This window comes from Lepisosteus platostomus, chromosome 1, assembly GCF_059453375.1.
Source record: "Lepisosteus platostomus isolate fLepPlt1 chromosome 1, fLepPlt1.hap1, whole genome shotgun sequence".
NCBI classification, from domain to species: domain Eukaryota; kingdom Metazoa; phylum Chordata; class Actinopteri; order Semionotiformes; family Lepisosteidae; genus Lepisosteus; species Lepisosteus platostomus.
Genome location: NC_142611.1, coordinates 72313497 through 72331738, shown reverse-complemented (window position 1 = coordinate 72331738; position 18242 = coordinate 72313497). Strand labels below are relative to the sequence as shown.

Here is an 18242-nt window from a genome sequence, read left to right as displayed (position 1 = left end):
GGACTTTGCCTCCCGTTTTGGATTTCCCTTTTGGATTTATGCTTGGATTGTTTGCCCCGGACTCACTTCCCCTGGACACCTGCTCACCTCGGACACGCCCCCCTGTCTCCTGACCCACTCCTGCATTATATTTTTTCCTTATTGTTTCTTCACCTTTCAGATCGTGTCGTCCGCATAGGGCCCGGAAAGAACTGTTCCTGACAACTTCCCACCAAGTTTAACCCACTCCACATCCCCACAAAAGCAAAAAAAAACATTCAGGATCCCAACTCCTTGACCTAAAACTCAAATTCCTCTAGAAAGGAAAAGGGCGTTGAGGGTGAGTGAGTGTTTTTGATAATGGCCTATAAATGATACCTTGGACACCTCATCAATAAAACCTGACACCGGCCTAAAATCTTCCTGCCAGCAGATCCTCCCCCTTCCCTCTGCCTTCGAACCTGTTTCACGTGCTGGGCGTGATCGCTGGCCTTCCCGCCGTCCTGCTGCTCCAGCTCTTTGACGCGTTTCTGCAGCTCAAGAACCTGGCGTTTGAACTCATCCGCCTGTGCCGATGCCTTACTCTGGGACGAGCACTGGCTCAGCAGCTCCTCTGTTTAGTGAGGAAGTAAAGTGAATGTTATGCCAAATGGTCTTCGAATGCGGTAGAAAATAAAACAAGTGAAGCAGACCAAAGAGGTTGTTTCTAAAACTCTCCTGTTTGCATAATAATGAGCCAAATATTTAATGTACTCATATCTGTTAATAGCTTTTGAAATTACACATAAGATGCAAATTGTCGTTTAAATAAATTGTAATCCTGAGCTTCACTCTTATGAACTCTGATCAAGTGAAAATACTTAATTTGAAGGTACACGGTGTATATCACATGTTGTAAGAAATGGTTCTCTTGCTTGGAGAAGGATTCAATTTGGTATTTATGCTGAATGTTCCAAGACTGACTGGAGCTTCAGATGCAGGAAATGGTGACAAGGTCTAACGCTTTTCAGCAGTAAATCTCAAACATTCATGTTTCCAACATGAGATCTTCTGCCTTCACTTCAAAACCTTACTTCACCCCTCTTTCAAACTGAATCAAGTTTGCATAGATTTAAATCTATGTATATGCCAATACAATGGCACTCTGGGTAAGCCACTAAAGACAATCTTTGCACTTTAACTGTGGGTAGCCATCACTCATGGATCGTGAGAGCCAATCCATTTCTGTTTTTTTTACACTCATTTCTTGTGTATTTCAAGGTAATTTGTGTTTCCAAGATAACTGTGCATTGCAAATATTTTCAATGTGTTAAAAGATAATCTTTTTCAATGGTGATTAACAGACTAATTTAAGGTCAATGGATATTCCAGGCTTGAATTTTTATAGTTTAGATATTACTGCCATGCAAAAGATTTGTTGTGGTTTATAGAACTAAGAGCAGAATATATTTAGTAAATATCTACAAAGGATGCCTATACTACTGTATGTGTGTAAGTGTTTGTTTTCACAAAGGTGAAAACTGTTATGCTGATACATAGTGTGAAAATCATAAGCAGAGCTAATTATCATTATTCATTAGTTAGAACAGAGTTACTAATATACTCATCATGTAACTTAAAGGGGAACTGCAGTCCCAGTTTCTCGGATGGTTTATTAAATCTCGGTAACAAAACATTTTGAATTAAGCACAAAAATCACAAATTTAAAGTACCGTAAGTCACCACGTCATTGCAAACTCACCCAAGTTACCATGAATTCCAACGTGATACAGCCCTTTCTGCTCACTAGTCCCTGTAATGACTAATGTAATGTGATGTATGAGCAAATAAATACGTTGTGTTAATAATAAATAAGTTGTGGAGCAGGCATTTCACCGCAGAAATGTTCTAACGTGATCTGCATACAGAGTTAACAAGTAAGTAGTATTGGTCTGCAAAGCCGTTCACCTCACCTGAAGTATTGTTGCCTTGTTCTGAATCGCAGAACATGGAGCTGCACATACCTGGAAATTTAGCCTATTTTGTGGTTTTAATTGGAGGTTTTACAAGTGATTTTTATTGTGGTATGAAATGCACTCATCAATGCTGTTGCTTTCTAACCCCAAAATACCTGAGGCAGTACCCCTTTAAGAAAAGTTCATATGAGAGGACATGCCTTTCTTCAATTCCTTAATTGGTAGGGATGTTATACAAGAGACCACTAATGAACATCAGCTGCAGAAAGGAGCTACACTGCTCACATGTGAACTTGCACATGTTGCTTTTTATAAGGTCGGGATCCAAATATCCTCAAAACTAAGCCTTCCCCCCATGAAATTAACCTTGAGGTGTAGTTAAGGGCCTGACGTGACACTGAAATCTGCCTTATGAGGCTGGTAACAAGGTATCAAGCTGAAAATCTGATGTATTTTCTTGTATGCAACAACAATCCTGTTATAGTACTTCCTTTACCTGATTTGTTTAGTAATTCATTTTCCTGCAGAATAAGTCTCTCTTTGGCCACAGACATCTCCTCCTCTGATTTCTTCATACTGGCCACAGCCTCAGCAACTTTGTGGTGTGCTTCCTCTAGTTGCGTTTCCAAATCCTAATGATCAAGGGGCAAACAAGACACCGCATTGAGAGCTCCAAAAATGGTAATAGGTGGTAAATGGTACAAAATAATCATTGTTTTTTCAGAACATCTAATTTGTTGTACCTAATGATCATAAAACAGATTACAAAAGACAGGAGACTTTTCAACCTATCTAGCCTATTTAGTAGTTAGTAGTTAATTGATTAGAGAATCTCAACCAGATGTTTTCTGAAAGAAGTCAGGATATCAGCTACACCAACATAGCTGTATAGCCTCTTCCATACTCCCACAACCCTTTGGCCAAGTCTTCAAAGAAGTATCTTTGAACATTTCGTAACACTTTTTCATCTGGCCTTATTCTGTCCCTGAAACACCAAAGCACTGCAGGAAGTATCTCGGACATATTAATTGAAATCTTGTGAAAAAGTTATCTAAATTCTAACCTTCACAAATCCAAACTTCATACTGGATTTATTTTTCTTATATATTTACGTTTTGTTTTTCCTTTTATGTATTATTCTTTTTGATGTTATTAAGCCTATCGGCATTCAAGTGAAATCACATTTTCCTTTGCATATCAAACTTGAAGAAGGGCCCAGGTACTGTCAGAAAACATAACTGAAGCACTAATGAAATACAAACATGCCACAAATGTGTATCAGCAATACCGCTTAAAGACAAGAATGCCAATTCTTACAATGAAAGTGCTCTCATTATTTGAAGAAGCAGCTAACTATACAGACATAATTTTATATTAAAGGAAAGTGTGAATCCGCACGCTCTAGTTCACATGCCCTGGCATAGTTCTACCTGCATCCTGTCCTGTAATTTCAGAGAATGCCTCCTGCATTCGTTTAGCTGCTGCCCTTTGGCTTCCAGCTCCCCCTCCATCCTCTTCAGCTTTTGCTGCAGAGAAGCCTGCATGGCGTTCCTGTGCTCCAGCTCCCTCTGTTGCCACTGTGTGAGCGTGTCGGTCAGCGACTGCTGCAGCGTTCTCTTCAGGGACTCCTGCTCCTCCTGGTGAGCAGCCTTCAAGCTGCTCACCTTCTGCTCAAACTCTTCGGCCAGCCTGAGCCTCTCGGCCCTGAGCCGCTCCAGCTCCTCTCTCAGGGCTCTTGTCCTGGTCTGGCACATCTCCTCCAAGCGGCTCCTCTCCCCCATGCTGTTTCGACGTAGCTCCCAGCACTCATCCTGCAGGCTCTGGGATTCCTGGTTCGTCCTCTCCAGTTCGGCCTGGGCCTTCTCCTTCTCCTGTTCCAGCTGCTCCTTTAGTCCGGCGAGAGCCTGGAGTTTGCCTTCGAAGTCCTTCTTCAGGTCCACCATCTCCGTGGAGAGGGCCATGATGCGCTCGGCGTGCTCAGTCTGGGACTTCAGCTCCCGTTCTTCAGTCTGTCGGCGGTATGTCTCAAAGTCAGTAAGTGCCTCGGCCTTCAGCCTTTCGTACTGCTCCAGGGTCTCCTCCATGGCCTGCAGGCGCTGGTGCAGGTCCGTCTCCTCCTCCCCCTGGCTTTTGTGCTTCAGGATCTTCTCCTGAGTCTCCTCCATGATCTGCTCAATCTCTTCCTGGTGTGCCTCCTTCAGAGCCTGAAGCGAGGAGTCGTGCTCGTCGCATTTGGTGTTCAGGGCATAAATCACCTGAAAAACAACAAGAACAGGTTTGTTGTATTTCCTGTCAACAATGCTGCAGGTATGCTCGTGGATACTTTCTTCAAAAAGTATTCTTCACCCTGCAGCTCACAACCAGCAACCAACTGAAGCTCAGCAAGTGTGAGCCTGGTCAGTATGGGAGACTCCTGGGAAAAGCAAAGGTTGCTGCTGGAAGTTGTATTAGTGGGGCCAGCAGGGGGTGCTCACCCTGCGGTCTGTGTGGGTCCTAATGCCCCAGGATAGTTGATATGGACACTATACTATTAAAAGTCATTAAAAATCCCATGGTGTTTCTCAAAAAGAGTAGAGATGTTACCCTGGGGTCCTGGCCAAATTTCCCATTGACCCTTACCAATCATGACCTCCTAATAATCTCCATCTCTGAACTGGCTTCATCACTGTTCTCCTCCCTGTTGCATCATGCAGGTGAGGCTGAACATTGGTGGTGGTGGAGGGGAGTCCCCATAACCTGTAAAGCTCTTTGAGTGGAGTGTCCAGAAAAGCACCTTATAAGTGTAAGCAATTATTATTATTATTTTAAAATATTGCTAAACTCATCAATCACATCTAAAATTAAGTAGAAACATGACCATTCGCTATCACCAAGCTGCTTATTCCTGGTAAGGGTCTAGGCCACTTGAAGCACATTCCAGAAGCAGAGGACGCAAGATGGAACTGCACCTGGACAGGATGCCAGCATGTCACAAGGCACGCACATGGACACAAGCACGCTCATGGACAATTTAGAAACACTTGTCTTCCTAGCCAACATGTCTTTGGAAGGTGGAGGGAAACTGCAGCACCCAGTGAAAACCCTCACAAAAACACCACACAGAAGGCATCCCAGTTCAGCATTCAGGAATGCGAGGAAGCAGTTCTCAAATAAGAAAGTACGCAAACCAGCCACTTAGCTTAGTTGGTTTGGTTTTAGTAGGTAACTGATCGCACAGTCTCTACCAGCTGTCTCTCAAAAGAAGCAATATTATAGACTATGGCCATATAGCTGGAGAGCTTGTTTCAAGTCTTCTGCTAAACACTAAATTATTAATAGTTTCCACCCTGAATTTTATTAATTTAAGAAGAATGCGTATGACAAATGAATGCATTGTAATTTCCATTAAACACACAAAGTTATATTGCAACTATGAGATGAAGAGAAACCATTGCAGCTAAAATTTAATAACATTGAAATTAAATTTATGATGAAGAAGTTGTAACTACTGTGTAAAACTATTACCATAGATACAAGTGGTTCTCATCAGTGAATGGGGCCATTTGTATGCCAAGAGCATCACACTCAGGCAGATCTGGATGATCAATAACTACTTTAATGGGTGAATAACTTCTCCATTAATCAATTATTTAGTTGATTAAAGCAAGAATCCATATTACAAGAATCTAAAGAAATTGTATAATAGAGCTTTAGGAACAGAGAAATACTGTGTGCTCAGGATGACTTTGAAAATGGAGCACTAAATACTTAAAGTCTTCAAAAAGACTAGCACAAACTACCTGCATTCCTCCTGTAAAAACTATAATTTGGCTGAGGCAAGCTGTACTAAAATGAAGCTTCTTTAATGTACATACAGTATTACTATAATATGATTATCAGAACTGTTTGTATGTCAATGAACTCTTATTACTGGGCTTTATGCCTTAAAGAATTATTTAAAGGCTGGCTTTCTGAAATTAGCTGAACGTCTATGGGCATTTGTCACAGCACAAATGAACAGATGCTTTCAAGTAAACAAGTACCACCACATGACTGTTCCAGAGGAGTTTTGTATTCAAACATCAATATTAACATTATCGACACAGTCGTCATCCAGTTCTGAAACACTGCATATGATTTTCTGAAAGATAACCATGTAACAGTAATCATTGATAAAATCTACAGTGACAACTTGTGCATTTTGCATTATTTTTTATATAGAATTGGGGAATACAGCATGTTTACTGGAAGACCGCTGTACTAGTTTACATACTGTGAGTGACACGACAAAGGATAAATGCATGATGCACTAACTGCTGAAAGATAATATTTTAAAGATTGTACAGATTTTAGCCTTCAATAGACAACCATAATGCATAAATGTTAATGTCTGGTGCCATATGGACCCTCAAATTGTTTAAAAAAATATTTATTCTGCTGCAAAGAAAAAGGATTTCATGAATTAGAAGATGATAGGGGATGCAAAGGAAATGACGTAGAAATAATATAAGTTCAGAAACACGGAAAATGCTAAATAAATTCACCACAAGCTTTTGCCTCATTTTCAGATAAAGATTTGGTAATGCTGTGAAATGGAAATCTAATGGGTAAATTGATTCTTAAAATGTAAATAGCTTTAGAAGAATATATAACAAGGATGTAACTGCTGAGTTACATGCAGATTGTCAGAAGACAGTTTGTCAGGCGCTTCTTCTTTCGTTTCTATGTTGTAATCTTTCTTGTCCTAATGAAAGGGGAAGTATTAGATGGGGACTAAGTGCTGTATTTTTCCAGTGCATTACAACATCTTTATAAAAAGCCTGTACTGCCTGTAGCAAGTTGAGTCTCTGATGCACTCTGCAGAGTGACAGCAGGGCTCCCAATACTGCAATATTGAAATAAAGACCTTACTCAGGTGAGAACTCTCTCTTGTGGCTTCCTCAATAGGTATATTTCCATGACAGCTGCTAATCAATTTATTTTACACACAGTTCAAAATGTGAGTTATTTAGTCAATTATGTTACACAAGTTAGTAAGTGAACTAAAAACCTGCAAGTGAACAAAACCTGGACTTTTCGGCTGGGATTATTAATCACCCACAAATTGTTTTGATCCTAAACATATCTTAAAAGCAGAGATAAAACAAAACTATAATAGTATTATGTTAAAGATGCAAGCCCATCACTTATTTAGAGTGAAAGGTGATCTGAGAGTAATATGCAGGCTCTCGCATGTACACTGTACCATTTATGACCTCTCACACACACACTGTACCATAACATTTAGTTAAAACTAGAGGATCACTGGCCCTCTCAGATCCGCAAAGTGAAAGCAAACCTGCTACTCTAAAATCAAAAACATGTGCAGATGCAGCCAAGGTGTTTTTTCATGTCAGCATGTCTCATTTTTAGTGACATGATTCAAATGTGGGGTTTTAAAGCTGGAGCTGTTATCACTCGACAAGACATCACATGCTATTATAAGCCTGATCACTGACATCTCACTTACTGTATCTCCCAGACATTCTGTCATTCTGGAAGTCGCCCTTCTGTCTGTGACAAACTGCCAAGACAGTTGTGCCAGAGATACCTAGTGTGTTTCACACACAAGCAAGTTCACCACCAGTGTTAGTAGCGTGAATGCAGTTCCACTTTATTGCACAAGATCCAATCAGTCGTGGACATTGTGCTGAAACCAACAATAATAACACCTTATTTTTATTTACAAGATATAATCCTCATGCGTTGATGTTAAAGCATGCTATACAATTAAAATGTATACTGTGATTAGCTCTCAACACAATTTCTAGACATATAAGTAACACATTGTGCACAGAACATATGTACCCATAATTGAATGGTAGAATTAGTCATGTTTGTTGATATTTGCAACCATGTTTGCAATTTTATAGACAGAACTATAATTCCATGAACTGGAACATAAATACCCCTGGTGATTTAAAACATTTTTCAAATAATCATAACATTTCATTCATCTTTATTCTAAAATACCCCTTCAGTATTACAATACATGATACTTTATATGTCAAACTACATTGAATGAGCTGTATCGATTGAATTTAAAAAACAGTTTTGAATTTTATAGAGTGTAAATCAAGAGTGATGATTTAGAAACAGAAGAATACTAAGAGATATGTACTGTACTGTGGACTTCAAAAAGACAAAACTGAGCAAACACTTGGCAGATGAAAGAATGAAGTAGTATAGTGCAGATTATTGCCTTCATATACGTAAACTTTAATATATAAATATACGATGGACATCACAGAGCTTCAAGAAAGGTCTTTATGCTGACACATCATTTACAGTACATCCTCATTTATGTTTTCGAGACAATTTGGGGAAGTAATAAAAAGGCAATCATAATATTAAGATGTATAGTGAAAAATGTAGACTTTAAATCAAGCACATTAAAATTGTACAGTGCACTAGTAAAATCTGAATTAGAATGTGAGTAATTTTGGTCACTACATTACATATGAAGATTTTGTTTCTGCACAATCACCCCAGAGAACATCGACTAGATACATTCGTGAGCTGACAGGATCAATAAACTCAACATTTTTGTTCTATACTGTACAAAGAAGGCTACAAGGGAATTTTATTCAAGTATTCAAAATTCTCAAACAACAAAATCAACCCAGCTGACTTAATCAGGATCAGCAGTAAAAATTAAACATACGACACAAGAGGAATCTATACAAGCAGGAGGTACTTTTCTATACACAGGGTATCCTGGCTTTTTTTAACATACAGTTGGATGAGATCAAATAACTACTAACCTCCAAAAGAGCTAGCTTAGTTGAATGGATGCCTTTTGTTTTTAACCTTTCTTACATGCAGTCATTTCCAAATTTTCACTGTTTATCCTTCAAACAACTTGTGTCTTTTGAAGAGATTAGAGAGGGGAGCTTCATCAGCATCCAAGCTTCAAAGGAACAAGCAGAGGTTAATTCAACATTGAACAAAAGAATGAATGAAGGTGTCTCCAGCTGTGTGGGAGAATAAGGGGGAGAATAGGAATATAACAGTGAAAAGATATACTGTACAGTTGTCTGTTTGGGTCCTTATACCCCCATATAGTGATGGGGACACAATACTGTAAAAAGGCACCGTCCTTCGGATGAGACGAAAAACCAAGGTCCTGACTCTCTGTGGTCATTAAAAATGCCAGGGTGTTTCTTGAAAAGAGTAGGGGTGTTAACCTGGTGTCCTAGCAAAATTTTCCATTGCCCTGTACCAATCATGGCCTAATAATCCTCAACTATGAATTGGCTTCATCACTGGAGGAGGGGAGTCCCCATTACCTGTAAAGTGTTTTGATGGAGTGTCCAGAACGGTGTAAGGAATTATTATTAATTATTAAAGTGTGTCCAAAGTCACCATGTGGTGGCAATGCGTGTAGATAGTAAACTATCCTAGTTTAAGGATAATTTTAACTTCTGATATCTTTCTGAAGTAGGACTCTTTGAATCTCCATAAAAGAACAGAGACAAAGAGGTCAGTGTAACCAGGGACAGCAGACGTAAAATGGGCGGAAATACCTATTTCTACAAGAACTACAGAACTTTTCTTAAGGTCTAATAACTTATACTGATTAAACCAGTTTTCACTTTCCCTTTTTCTTTTTGTGGTTAGTGCTACTGTTGCCATGTGTAACTGTATCTTTCAGAGTATTTAAGGCTGCAAAATTCTTTGCATATTTGAGTGTGTGTAATATTTGGCAAACTTCCACAGAATGTAAGATTACTTCAGGGAGTGACCTGGGATTCACCACAGGAGAATTTTCATTTTAATTTTCATATGTGGTCACCTTACTTATTACTATCACACATAATCTTCACACCATTTTCTGCTTTTTACATTATAAAAATATTATATGATCTAAAACCTAAATAAAATGTAAAATAAGCTGATCTCAAATAGTCATCTATAATAAATGTATATGTAAACTCCAACCAAACTGACAGAGCTTGATAAAGTTGGCAAAGATGAATGGGTGAAAATTTTTCCATCCTCTGCTCAAAGATGTAAAAATGTTGTAAAGTTTGGGACAGAAACTTATCCAAAGAGACCTGCAGTTGTAAGTGCTTCCAAAAGTGCTTTAACTAAGTATTAAATCAGAAGGGTGAATAATATGCAATAAATTTGGATTTTTCTTTGCTTTTTGTAGTGGCAACTTCTTTCATCAATAAAATGGTTTGAACACTGAAGTTTTGATACAAAAACATTCATTTAGTAAAAGGCGTAAACAATTTGTAACAAAATGGGGCATTAATGGAAGAGGAAGTATATTTTTGTTAGTAATAAAACAGCTACTAAGAGAAGGCAAAATTAATCTTTGTCCTTCACTTGTTGGCTTTTTGGTGCAAGAATCAAGTCTTTACGAGAGTCATAAGCAAATGGGAAAAGGTATATAAGAAAGGTTACAAAAGACAGAAGGGGTTTCAGCCGATCAAAGCCTGTTGGGTCGGTAGTAGCTACTGTAATTGATCCGAGGATCTCATCCATCTGTCACAGATGTCGGAAGGGACGAACTGTGGAGAGGCAGGAGAGCAGAAAAAGACCTTATGCGTAGGAGCGGAACAGGGGATGAGCCCGGGCTCAGCAGTTCAGAGTCGTATAGAAACCTTTGCGCCAGGCAGCGGACGTGGGGCGACCTGGATGCTAGGTGGGTCTCAGGACATCCGAACATCAATGCTGAGCGAAGGTGAATCAGTGACCCGGAAATATATAGCCCCAGAGAGGGAGACACCAAAAGGACAGCAAAGCACAGGAAACTAGGGACAGGACAGAGTAGGAGCGCCCTCTGGCTGCAGAGGCCATGAGAGTACCCCCCCTTCATGGGCGGCTCCTGACACCCATACAAATAAGTGAGCTGCGAAGCACTGGGGGGAGGAAAACCTCATTTAACTGAAAGGAAACCTCCGGGAGTCCACGGTTGAGAGCTGCCCCATCCTCCAGGGTATAAACCTTTATTGGGTAGAGGAAGGGGGGATCAGGTAGAGCTCTGGAGACTTAAAACAAAAAAAAGACAAGTACACAAGCACAAACAACGACAGAAATAAACCTGGGAGACCAGGGTAACAAACCACAATAAACAGATAGGAACCAAGAGTTCCACAACACAGGGGTCAGGGGGACCAGAGAGAAGGGGAAACCAGGAAGTGAAAAAATCAAAACACCAAGCAAAAAACAAAAATAAAAACAAAAAAACCCGGGAAAAATACCGCAGACTGGGCAATAGGCACGTTCACATTCTATCACTGATATCGGAGCGGACAACCCGAGGAAAGCCAGACCGTAGCCATTTTCCACTCATTGCCTTTGGCTCATGTTTCACTTTTGAGTCACAAGATGTCCACATGGTTGATTTAGTCAAGGCCTTTGAGGATTTTGACAACTTGAACCAGGTCCACTTGTTGTCTTATCTATTCAAGAAAAGAGTTAGTCACCACATGGGTGGATAGTTGGCTTCAAGCAGTCAGACCTTTCAGTGGCTACAATTTTACAATTTTCTTGAACTTCCCACACTCAGTACAGCCTAGTTAATGTGGAAAGTGAACAGCAAGGTTTGATTGTCAAATGAACCAAGCTGAGAACGCCTAAAAATGTCAATTTGCTTAATACTGCATACATTAATATGAACAAAGAGTGAGGGTTATAGATTTGCCATATGAAATGAGCTGTGTGTAGGAAGGTATTTTTTTACTACAAAACAAGTATAAAATACTACTTGAAAAAGGATGAAAAAGAAAGGGTTTATACAGTATATAGGTACAATTAGTGCAGGTACTTTAAACGTAACATTCTACATGTGAAATCAGAAGCCCATCTTTGGCTGCAATTACTGAGAAATGTCTGTATTGTAACAAATGTCTAGACCTAGACATACCTAGACACACTATTCCTAAAAAATAACTTGATTATTAGAGTATAAAAACAGCCCTGAGGAAACACAATAACAAATCAAGAAAACAACTCCCTCAATGGACATTGAATGAAACTCCATTTGCATCTTCTGGTTCTGCCAACTGTGTTGGCTCCCCTTGCATTAAAAACAATCAGGTTTTATTAACTTGTCTGTACATGACAGACATTTTAGTCCTGAGTTTATTCCAGTCACTCTTCTTTGGAACTCCACGCAGAGCAACAGAACTCTTTTATAATGTTATGACCAAAACCAGACAATTTTCAAAATAGTTGGATATTGAATTTCACACTGTCAACAACAGTATACAGTGCATGCAAATATTCTGTTGGCCTTTTACATTTGTTTCTTTAATTATTACAATTTGTTATAAAATTTTATTTTGGCAGACTCCATTATCCAAAGTAACGTAAATGCAGTTGCATTAATGTGTCACTATAAATGTACAGGTAACTGTGTGTAAGAATGAATTCTAACCAGGGGCATGATACAGCATAAACCTAATACAATGGGATATGCATCAAGCTAAAATCAAAGGTGGATTTTAAAAACTGGCAACGAGTGAGTTGCAGGGTTAGAACATAATGAATGTGAAATGAAATGAGAAGTAGATTAAGAAAAATAATAATAGCATACAGCAGAAGAAAGAAAGGTGCTTGTGAGGTTCTTCTGCTGTTGGCAGTGTTAAGTGGTAAAATGCCAGGGAAAACTGGAGATTATAATTTAGGAGCTTCCCCTACAGCTTTAATGGAGCACCTTTGGAATTTTCAAAAGCAGATTGTTTCACCAAGAGGACTTTAAGATATGATGGAACAAGTAATAGGTTTATTCCATGGTGAAAAGAGAAAAAAGAAAGCACAACGTTTCGGAGCCTTCTTCAGGTGTGAGCAGCCTACAACATGCTGACGCAGCTATCCACCTGAACTACTTTAAGATATGATACTGAGTTGGTATGGTACAGTAATTTAGGACCTGACAGGACCTGGGTTCATTCTTGAGCTGAACTAAGTGCGTTCTAAACTTACAGACAACTGAAAGGCGGGAATTACCTTTTTAGAAATAGCCACTGTGCCATGAGTGGAAATATTTTTAGAGGTTCTAATGCATATTCAATGATTAGTTCTAAAAACCGATTCATGGCAGCAATAGAGAGGGACCAGAGCTGTACCCAGACCTTAAAACCTTCCTGGAAAACGGCTTGGATTCAGAGCACTATGGGAGAGACGCCTTGTGTGTGTCTTCCTGGGTGCTCTCCAGAAAATGAACCTACACAGAATTTCTTGCACTCTCTACAGTAAGGAGCAGACCATAGGAAAATTTCAACCAGCAGGCAAGCAGAGTGTGAAGAGAGAGGATAAAAAAGGACAAGGGGTAATTAATGTATTAGAGACAGCATGAAGAAGAGTGATGGAGAATGTCACTGAGAAGGAAGAGAATCATAGAGTGGACAGCAGCAGAAATGGTAGCCAGTGAAGAGCACAAATTAGAGCACTTGGAGTTAATAAGAGGTGAGTCGTAGGGTTATACAGAGGACCAGCTGGGAGCTTTGTCTTGCATGGTTCAATCCCCCATGAGTGAAGCAGAATTAAGACATACTGTATAGTGCTCTTTTTTCTCACAAAGACGCAATTTCAGGGAATAAGGGAAAGAGCTTAAAGGAATCAAGGGAAATGGTGACAGAAATGACAGTACAATAAGTAGGGGAGGAAGAAGCAAGGGTATACAGTAGGACATGTCTCAAAAGAGTGATTTTGAGGAGATACAAGGTCGATCGCCTGTTTTTCCTATCACTGATTTTTTTTCTTTACATCTCAAGTCAAAAAGAAGTCTTTTCAGAAATCCGTTTTGCTGAGATAACGACTAAGCCTGACAAACTTGTCTTTGAACAGACAGGACAGCAAAATACATTTATACTATTTACAAAATGACAAAATAAGACAATAAGATGTATTATTTTTTAAAATTATCTTAATTAATTTGTTTTGAACAAGTCCTACCTAGGGTGCAATCGTAGTTATTACTATGTTACCTCTAACTGGATGGGAATATCTTCATATCATATTAATATTTTATATGCATAAAAAAGATCTCTCACTTGTGTCAGAAATGAGCCTTTAAATGACAAGCTGCAGAGATAAATACAGACTACAAGACATGCATTATTGCTTCAGCACAACTTCACAGGGACAAAAACACAACTGATGGCTTTGATGTCTGTTACAAGTGTCTATTTACCCTCAAGGGGCTTTTAATTGCATACTATGAGTTGGAGTGAGCTGTTTGAGGAATTCTCCAGCAGCTGCTCTTTGGAACATACAGTAACAAAATATGGCTAGGATTCCACTATAGCAAATAATGTGTGTTATCCATCCATGTGTTTTCTAACCGCTTCATCCAATTCAGGGTCACGGGGGAGCTGGAGCCTATCCCGGTGAGCAACAGGCGCAAGGTGGGAGACACCGTACAGTCCATTACAGGGACAAAATTAAGGAAGAGAACTACACAGTTCTGTCTTGGGCCTTACTCTATTCTCTGCTGTGTACAGTAATACCTTGCTGTATGAGCAACCAATATATACAGTAGGTTTGCATTTATAGTAGTAATTCCCATCTGTTTTTTTTTTTCATTTTACTAGGAATAACAACACTCAAGAATAAAGTGTCCTGAAAGGATTAGTGAAAATTTGGCTTGCCCTGCTTGGCCGAGGGCTGACCTGGGATGCACGAAGAGAGATGGGGATCATGTAGATTATTTATAGTGTTTTAGGAGAGGAAATGACATCAGGAGTGATTGCTAATTACTGACATCGCTCCTAAACGTTTATTACAAACTTCATCTAATGAGTAGGTTTTCATTCATATGAGCAGAGCTTTCATAGTGCTTTGATGAGATTCTTCTTTTCTCCCTCTTTGGATGACAAATTTACCTTTTATTTTTTATTAATTTTTTTACTTTTTTTCATAATAAAGGCTTGTGTGTTAAGCATGTTTATTCTAACAACTGTAATGATGTACTGTATCATAAGTAAGCAGGAGTGTAAATGTTTTTCTTCCTATTGTTTATGCATCAGCGAATGACTTTAAGCATTTTACTTGAGAAATTGAACAGGAACTTTATTGCTCATAGTTGTGCTGTGTTAAGGTGAAGTTTGGATGGTTCGGGAAACATTTTTGAGTTCTGGAGCCAATCGGAGATTATAAAACAGGGAAGTAATGGAAATTAAATTTCTGTTATATGAGTTTTAATGTTACAAAGCAGTTTTTGAGGAACAAATGAAGCTCATCTAGTGATGGATTACTGTTACCTATATAAATAATATGGCTCAAGCATCAGACAATTCACATATCCACCTCTAAGCCAACAACACTGTGTTATACTCAACTGGACCCATTTCATCATTTGAAATTACACATTTTCAGTGTGTAATGAAATGTTACAGGCTATCTGCAAACAGTATCTCCTGCTAAACTAAATAAAACTAAGTTTATTAATTTATTATCTACCAGCTTTATCTAATAAGAGGTTGCGAGGGGGCCGTGGACTATCCCAGCAAACCACGGGCACAAGGCAGGATATACCCTGGATGGGACGCCAGTGCATCGCAGGGCACACAGAATCAAACACACACACACACTCACACCAGGGCCAGTTTATTTACAAGCCAATTAACCTGCCTTTATGTCTTTACACTGTCAGTGTTGGTGGAAACCGGAGCACTCAGAGGAAGCCCATATGAAAACAGGAAGGACTCCACACAGATAGCACCTCAGGAATTGAACCCAGGGCCCCAGCACTGCAAGGCAACACTGCTAACAACTGCCACTGTGACTATAAAACATTCTAATACAATAATTTGTCTCTTACATGGCAGGTAAAATTGTAGGTCACTGTAGGTCAATGTTTTTGCTGGTAAAATGCTTACATATCTTACACAGTTTTGAGTGTTGCTGTTAGTTGCTGTTAGTGCCTTGCTGTCACCAATGAGGGAATGACACTCAGGTATCACACCTGCTGTTCACACATGTAGGAGAACAACAGTAGGTCATTCTATCATTCTGCCAGGAGTTATGCATTGCTCTCCGTTTACTGACAGATTAATGGACACTTTATAACTACAACTGCATGAGGGCAGTTAAGACTCTTAAGCTTTAAAGCCAAATCTGATCATCATTTGTACTGCTGGCATCTTAACTGATGCCAAAAATATCCGTTTTCATATTTGCTTCACAGTATGCTCTCACAGTTCAGCTTGTGTGTTTTTCTGTTAATTGTAGAAGTTCTTCTTCTGTGCTAATTATATTTTTTCCAGTTTGAAATAATTCCACATTTTCTTCTTGTCTAAGCTTCTTATTTCTGGGACAATCAATGCAGATTCAGCTTGATTTATTATTAATTTTAGAGACTTGCTAATGTTTGTGAAATCTGGCAGCAGAACTACAGAAAAAAAACTAACAGCTCAGGCTGGTAAAAATGCATAAAGTGTCATCTTTAATAATTCAAGAGACAGACTTTCATTTACAACAACTCAACAACTACATGAGTCTTGCACTTAGACACTCCATTTGAAAAAGAATGTGAGAAAGGACTTTAATCATTACATCACAAAATTAAGTCTTTATTCTTTGAGAATGCATGTTTGCTCCTTTTCATTTGTTATAATACCTGTATATTACTTTTTTCAAAATACCTCCACAATTAAATTTGTATTCTGATGTCCCATAACATGAGTCCTCTCATAATCAAGGTTAATTATGACAACTTTATTTTGTCAATGTCAGTGATAAATACTGCATAGCTGTCCTGTGACATTTATTGCTGTCCCTGTTCTCCAAATTCTCAGAGCATTGTAAATGTATATAAAAAGGTAAAGCACTAAAATTATTTTTTAAATGACAGCACATACAGAAATGGGAAGCTCACTAAGACAAAGGGTTTTTAAGTTAATTACATTTTCTTACTATTGTGCGGTGCAAAATTTTTAAGACATGTTCAGACAGAATCAGTAGTTACATGCTGTGCAGTATATAAATATAATATGATTATCAGGTGGGTAGCTGCATCAGCATGCGTAGGCTGCAAAGGAACAAATAATAGGTTTATTCCATGCTGAAAAAAAGAAGAAAGAAAAAACAACATTTCGGCTGCAGAGCCTTCTTCAGCATGGAATAAACCTATTACTTGTTCCTTAATATGAGTATCAACCATTTATGTTAATACAATTTAGACAATTTCAGACAGCCAATCAAAGCACCTGGAGAAAATTTGTACGGAAAACAATGTGCAAACACTCGTTTCCCCAGACTAAAATTGAACCCTGATCCCTAGAGCTAACAAGCAGACACCCCTATTTTCTTTTCAAATGTTATTGCCTGGTGTTTTCTACAACTGGATAGCAGTGAATGTTTAAACAAAAACAATTTTCTCAAACTGCCATATATGTATTGCATTAATTAACAAAAATAAACTTTACACCTGATTATTTGTATCCTTACCTGATTTGTAAGGCCCATTTGTAGTGCTGAATCTTGACTATTTTGAAAAAAGAAAATTACAGGAAATTTCATGACAGCTTATTAAAATAATTTTGAATTTTAAGGTGATCACAAGGATGTAGGCAGGAAAGAAAGACAGAAAGGAGATATTGGTCACATTCAGTAAACTGAAGTCTGCTTTCTTCTGTCACATGCTATATTTTGAGTATACTGACAATATTCACATTGCTTACAGTTTGACAGCAAAATATTCCTGTCAATTAGCATGGCAAACTGTCCAACATTCTGACACAAACACACAATATTTCTTCTAATTAAGGAGAATGCAGGTTATGTATCATCTCAGTGCCATAAACAGTTTATTCGTGTCCACTGCTCTCCTTCGAATCGTCTTACATTTTACTGCCACTATCGGATCAAATGTCACACTCATTTTAATAGCAGCACCGTCTGTCTGTCACCTTCCTATTAGCGCCAGAGATTTTTATTGACAGCTAGCATGTACCTGTACGTGTCTCTGTGGCTTGTAAGCTTCCCCCTAGTACTCCTGTGATACGGATGACAGCTCTGAGTGTTAAAAAATAAACATCTGCTCTTCAGTCGTCATGGTGCTGAACAGCTGGTCAGAGTCCTGTTTCCCTGGTATAAACATAGCCTTGCTGGATATCTATAGTTAAACTGTTACCGACTGCTCCTACTCCCCGACGTTATTTCTGTTCTGACCTGCAAAACATTTTGTTGCAAGAATTTGAAACACTGAAGGCTAACCTAGGCCCCAGACAGATAAACACATTGAAGCACAATCAGTGTTTGAAAATGGGAAACCAACATTCAGAACTGAATCAACATAATTTAACTCTGAGATATCTCTGACTTTTCAATTCT

At 38.8% G+C, this 18242-nt stretch overlaps 1 protein-coding gene across 3 annotated transcripts in view; it reads right to left on the bottom strand.

Annotated features, from left to right (window-relative positions):
• fam184b (family with sequence similarity 184 member B) overlaps nt 1-18242 on the bottom strand; it is a 43096-nt gene that overhangs the window by 17278 nt on the left and 7576 nt on the right. For 2 of the 3 annotated variants that reach the window (XM_088636732.1, XM_088636715.1), the window contains exons 2-4: nt 3365-4189; nt 2431-2566; nt 441-592 (exon numbers count right to left, since the gene is read on the bottom strand). In XM_088636732.1, coding sequence (XP_088492858.1) covers nt 441-592; nt 2431-2566; nt 3365-4189 — 1113 coding nt within the window. Of the gene's footprint in view, nt 1-440; nt 593-2430; nt 2567-3364; nt 4190-17357; nt 17395-17862; nt 18001-18242 lie in introns of those variants that run through there. The other variant, XM_088636723.1, reaches the window with a different exon arrangement.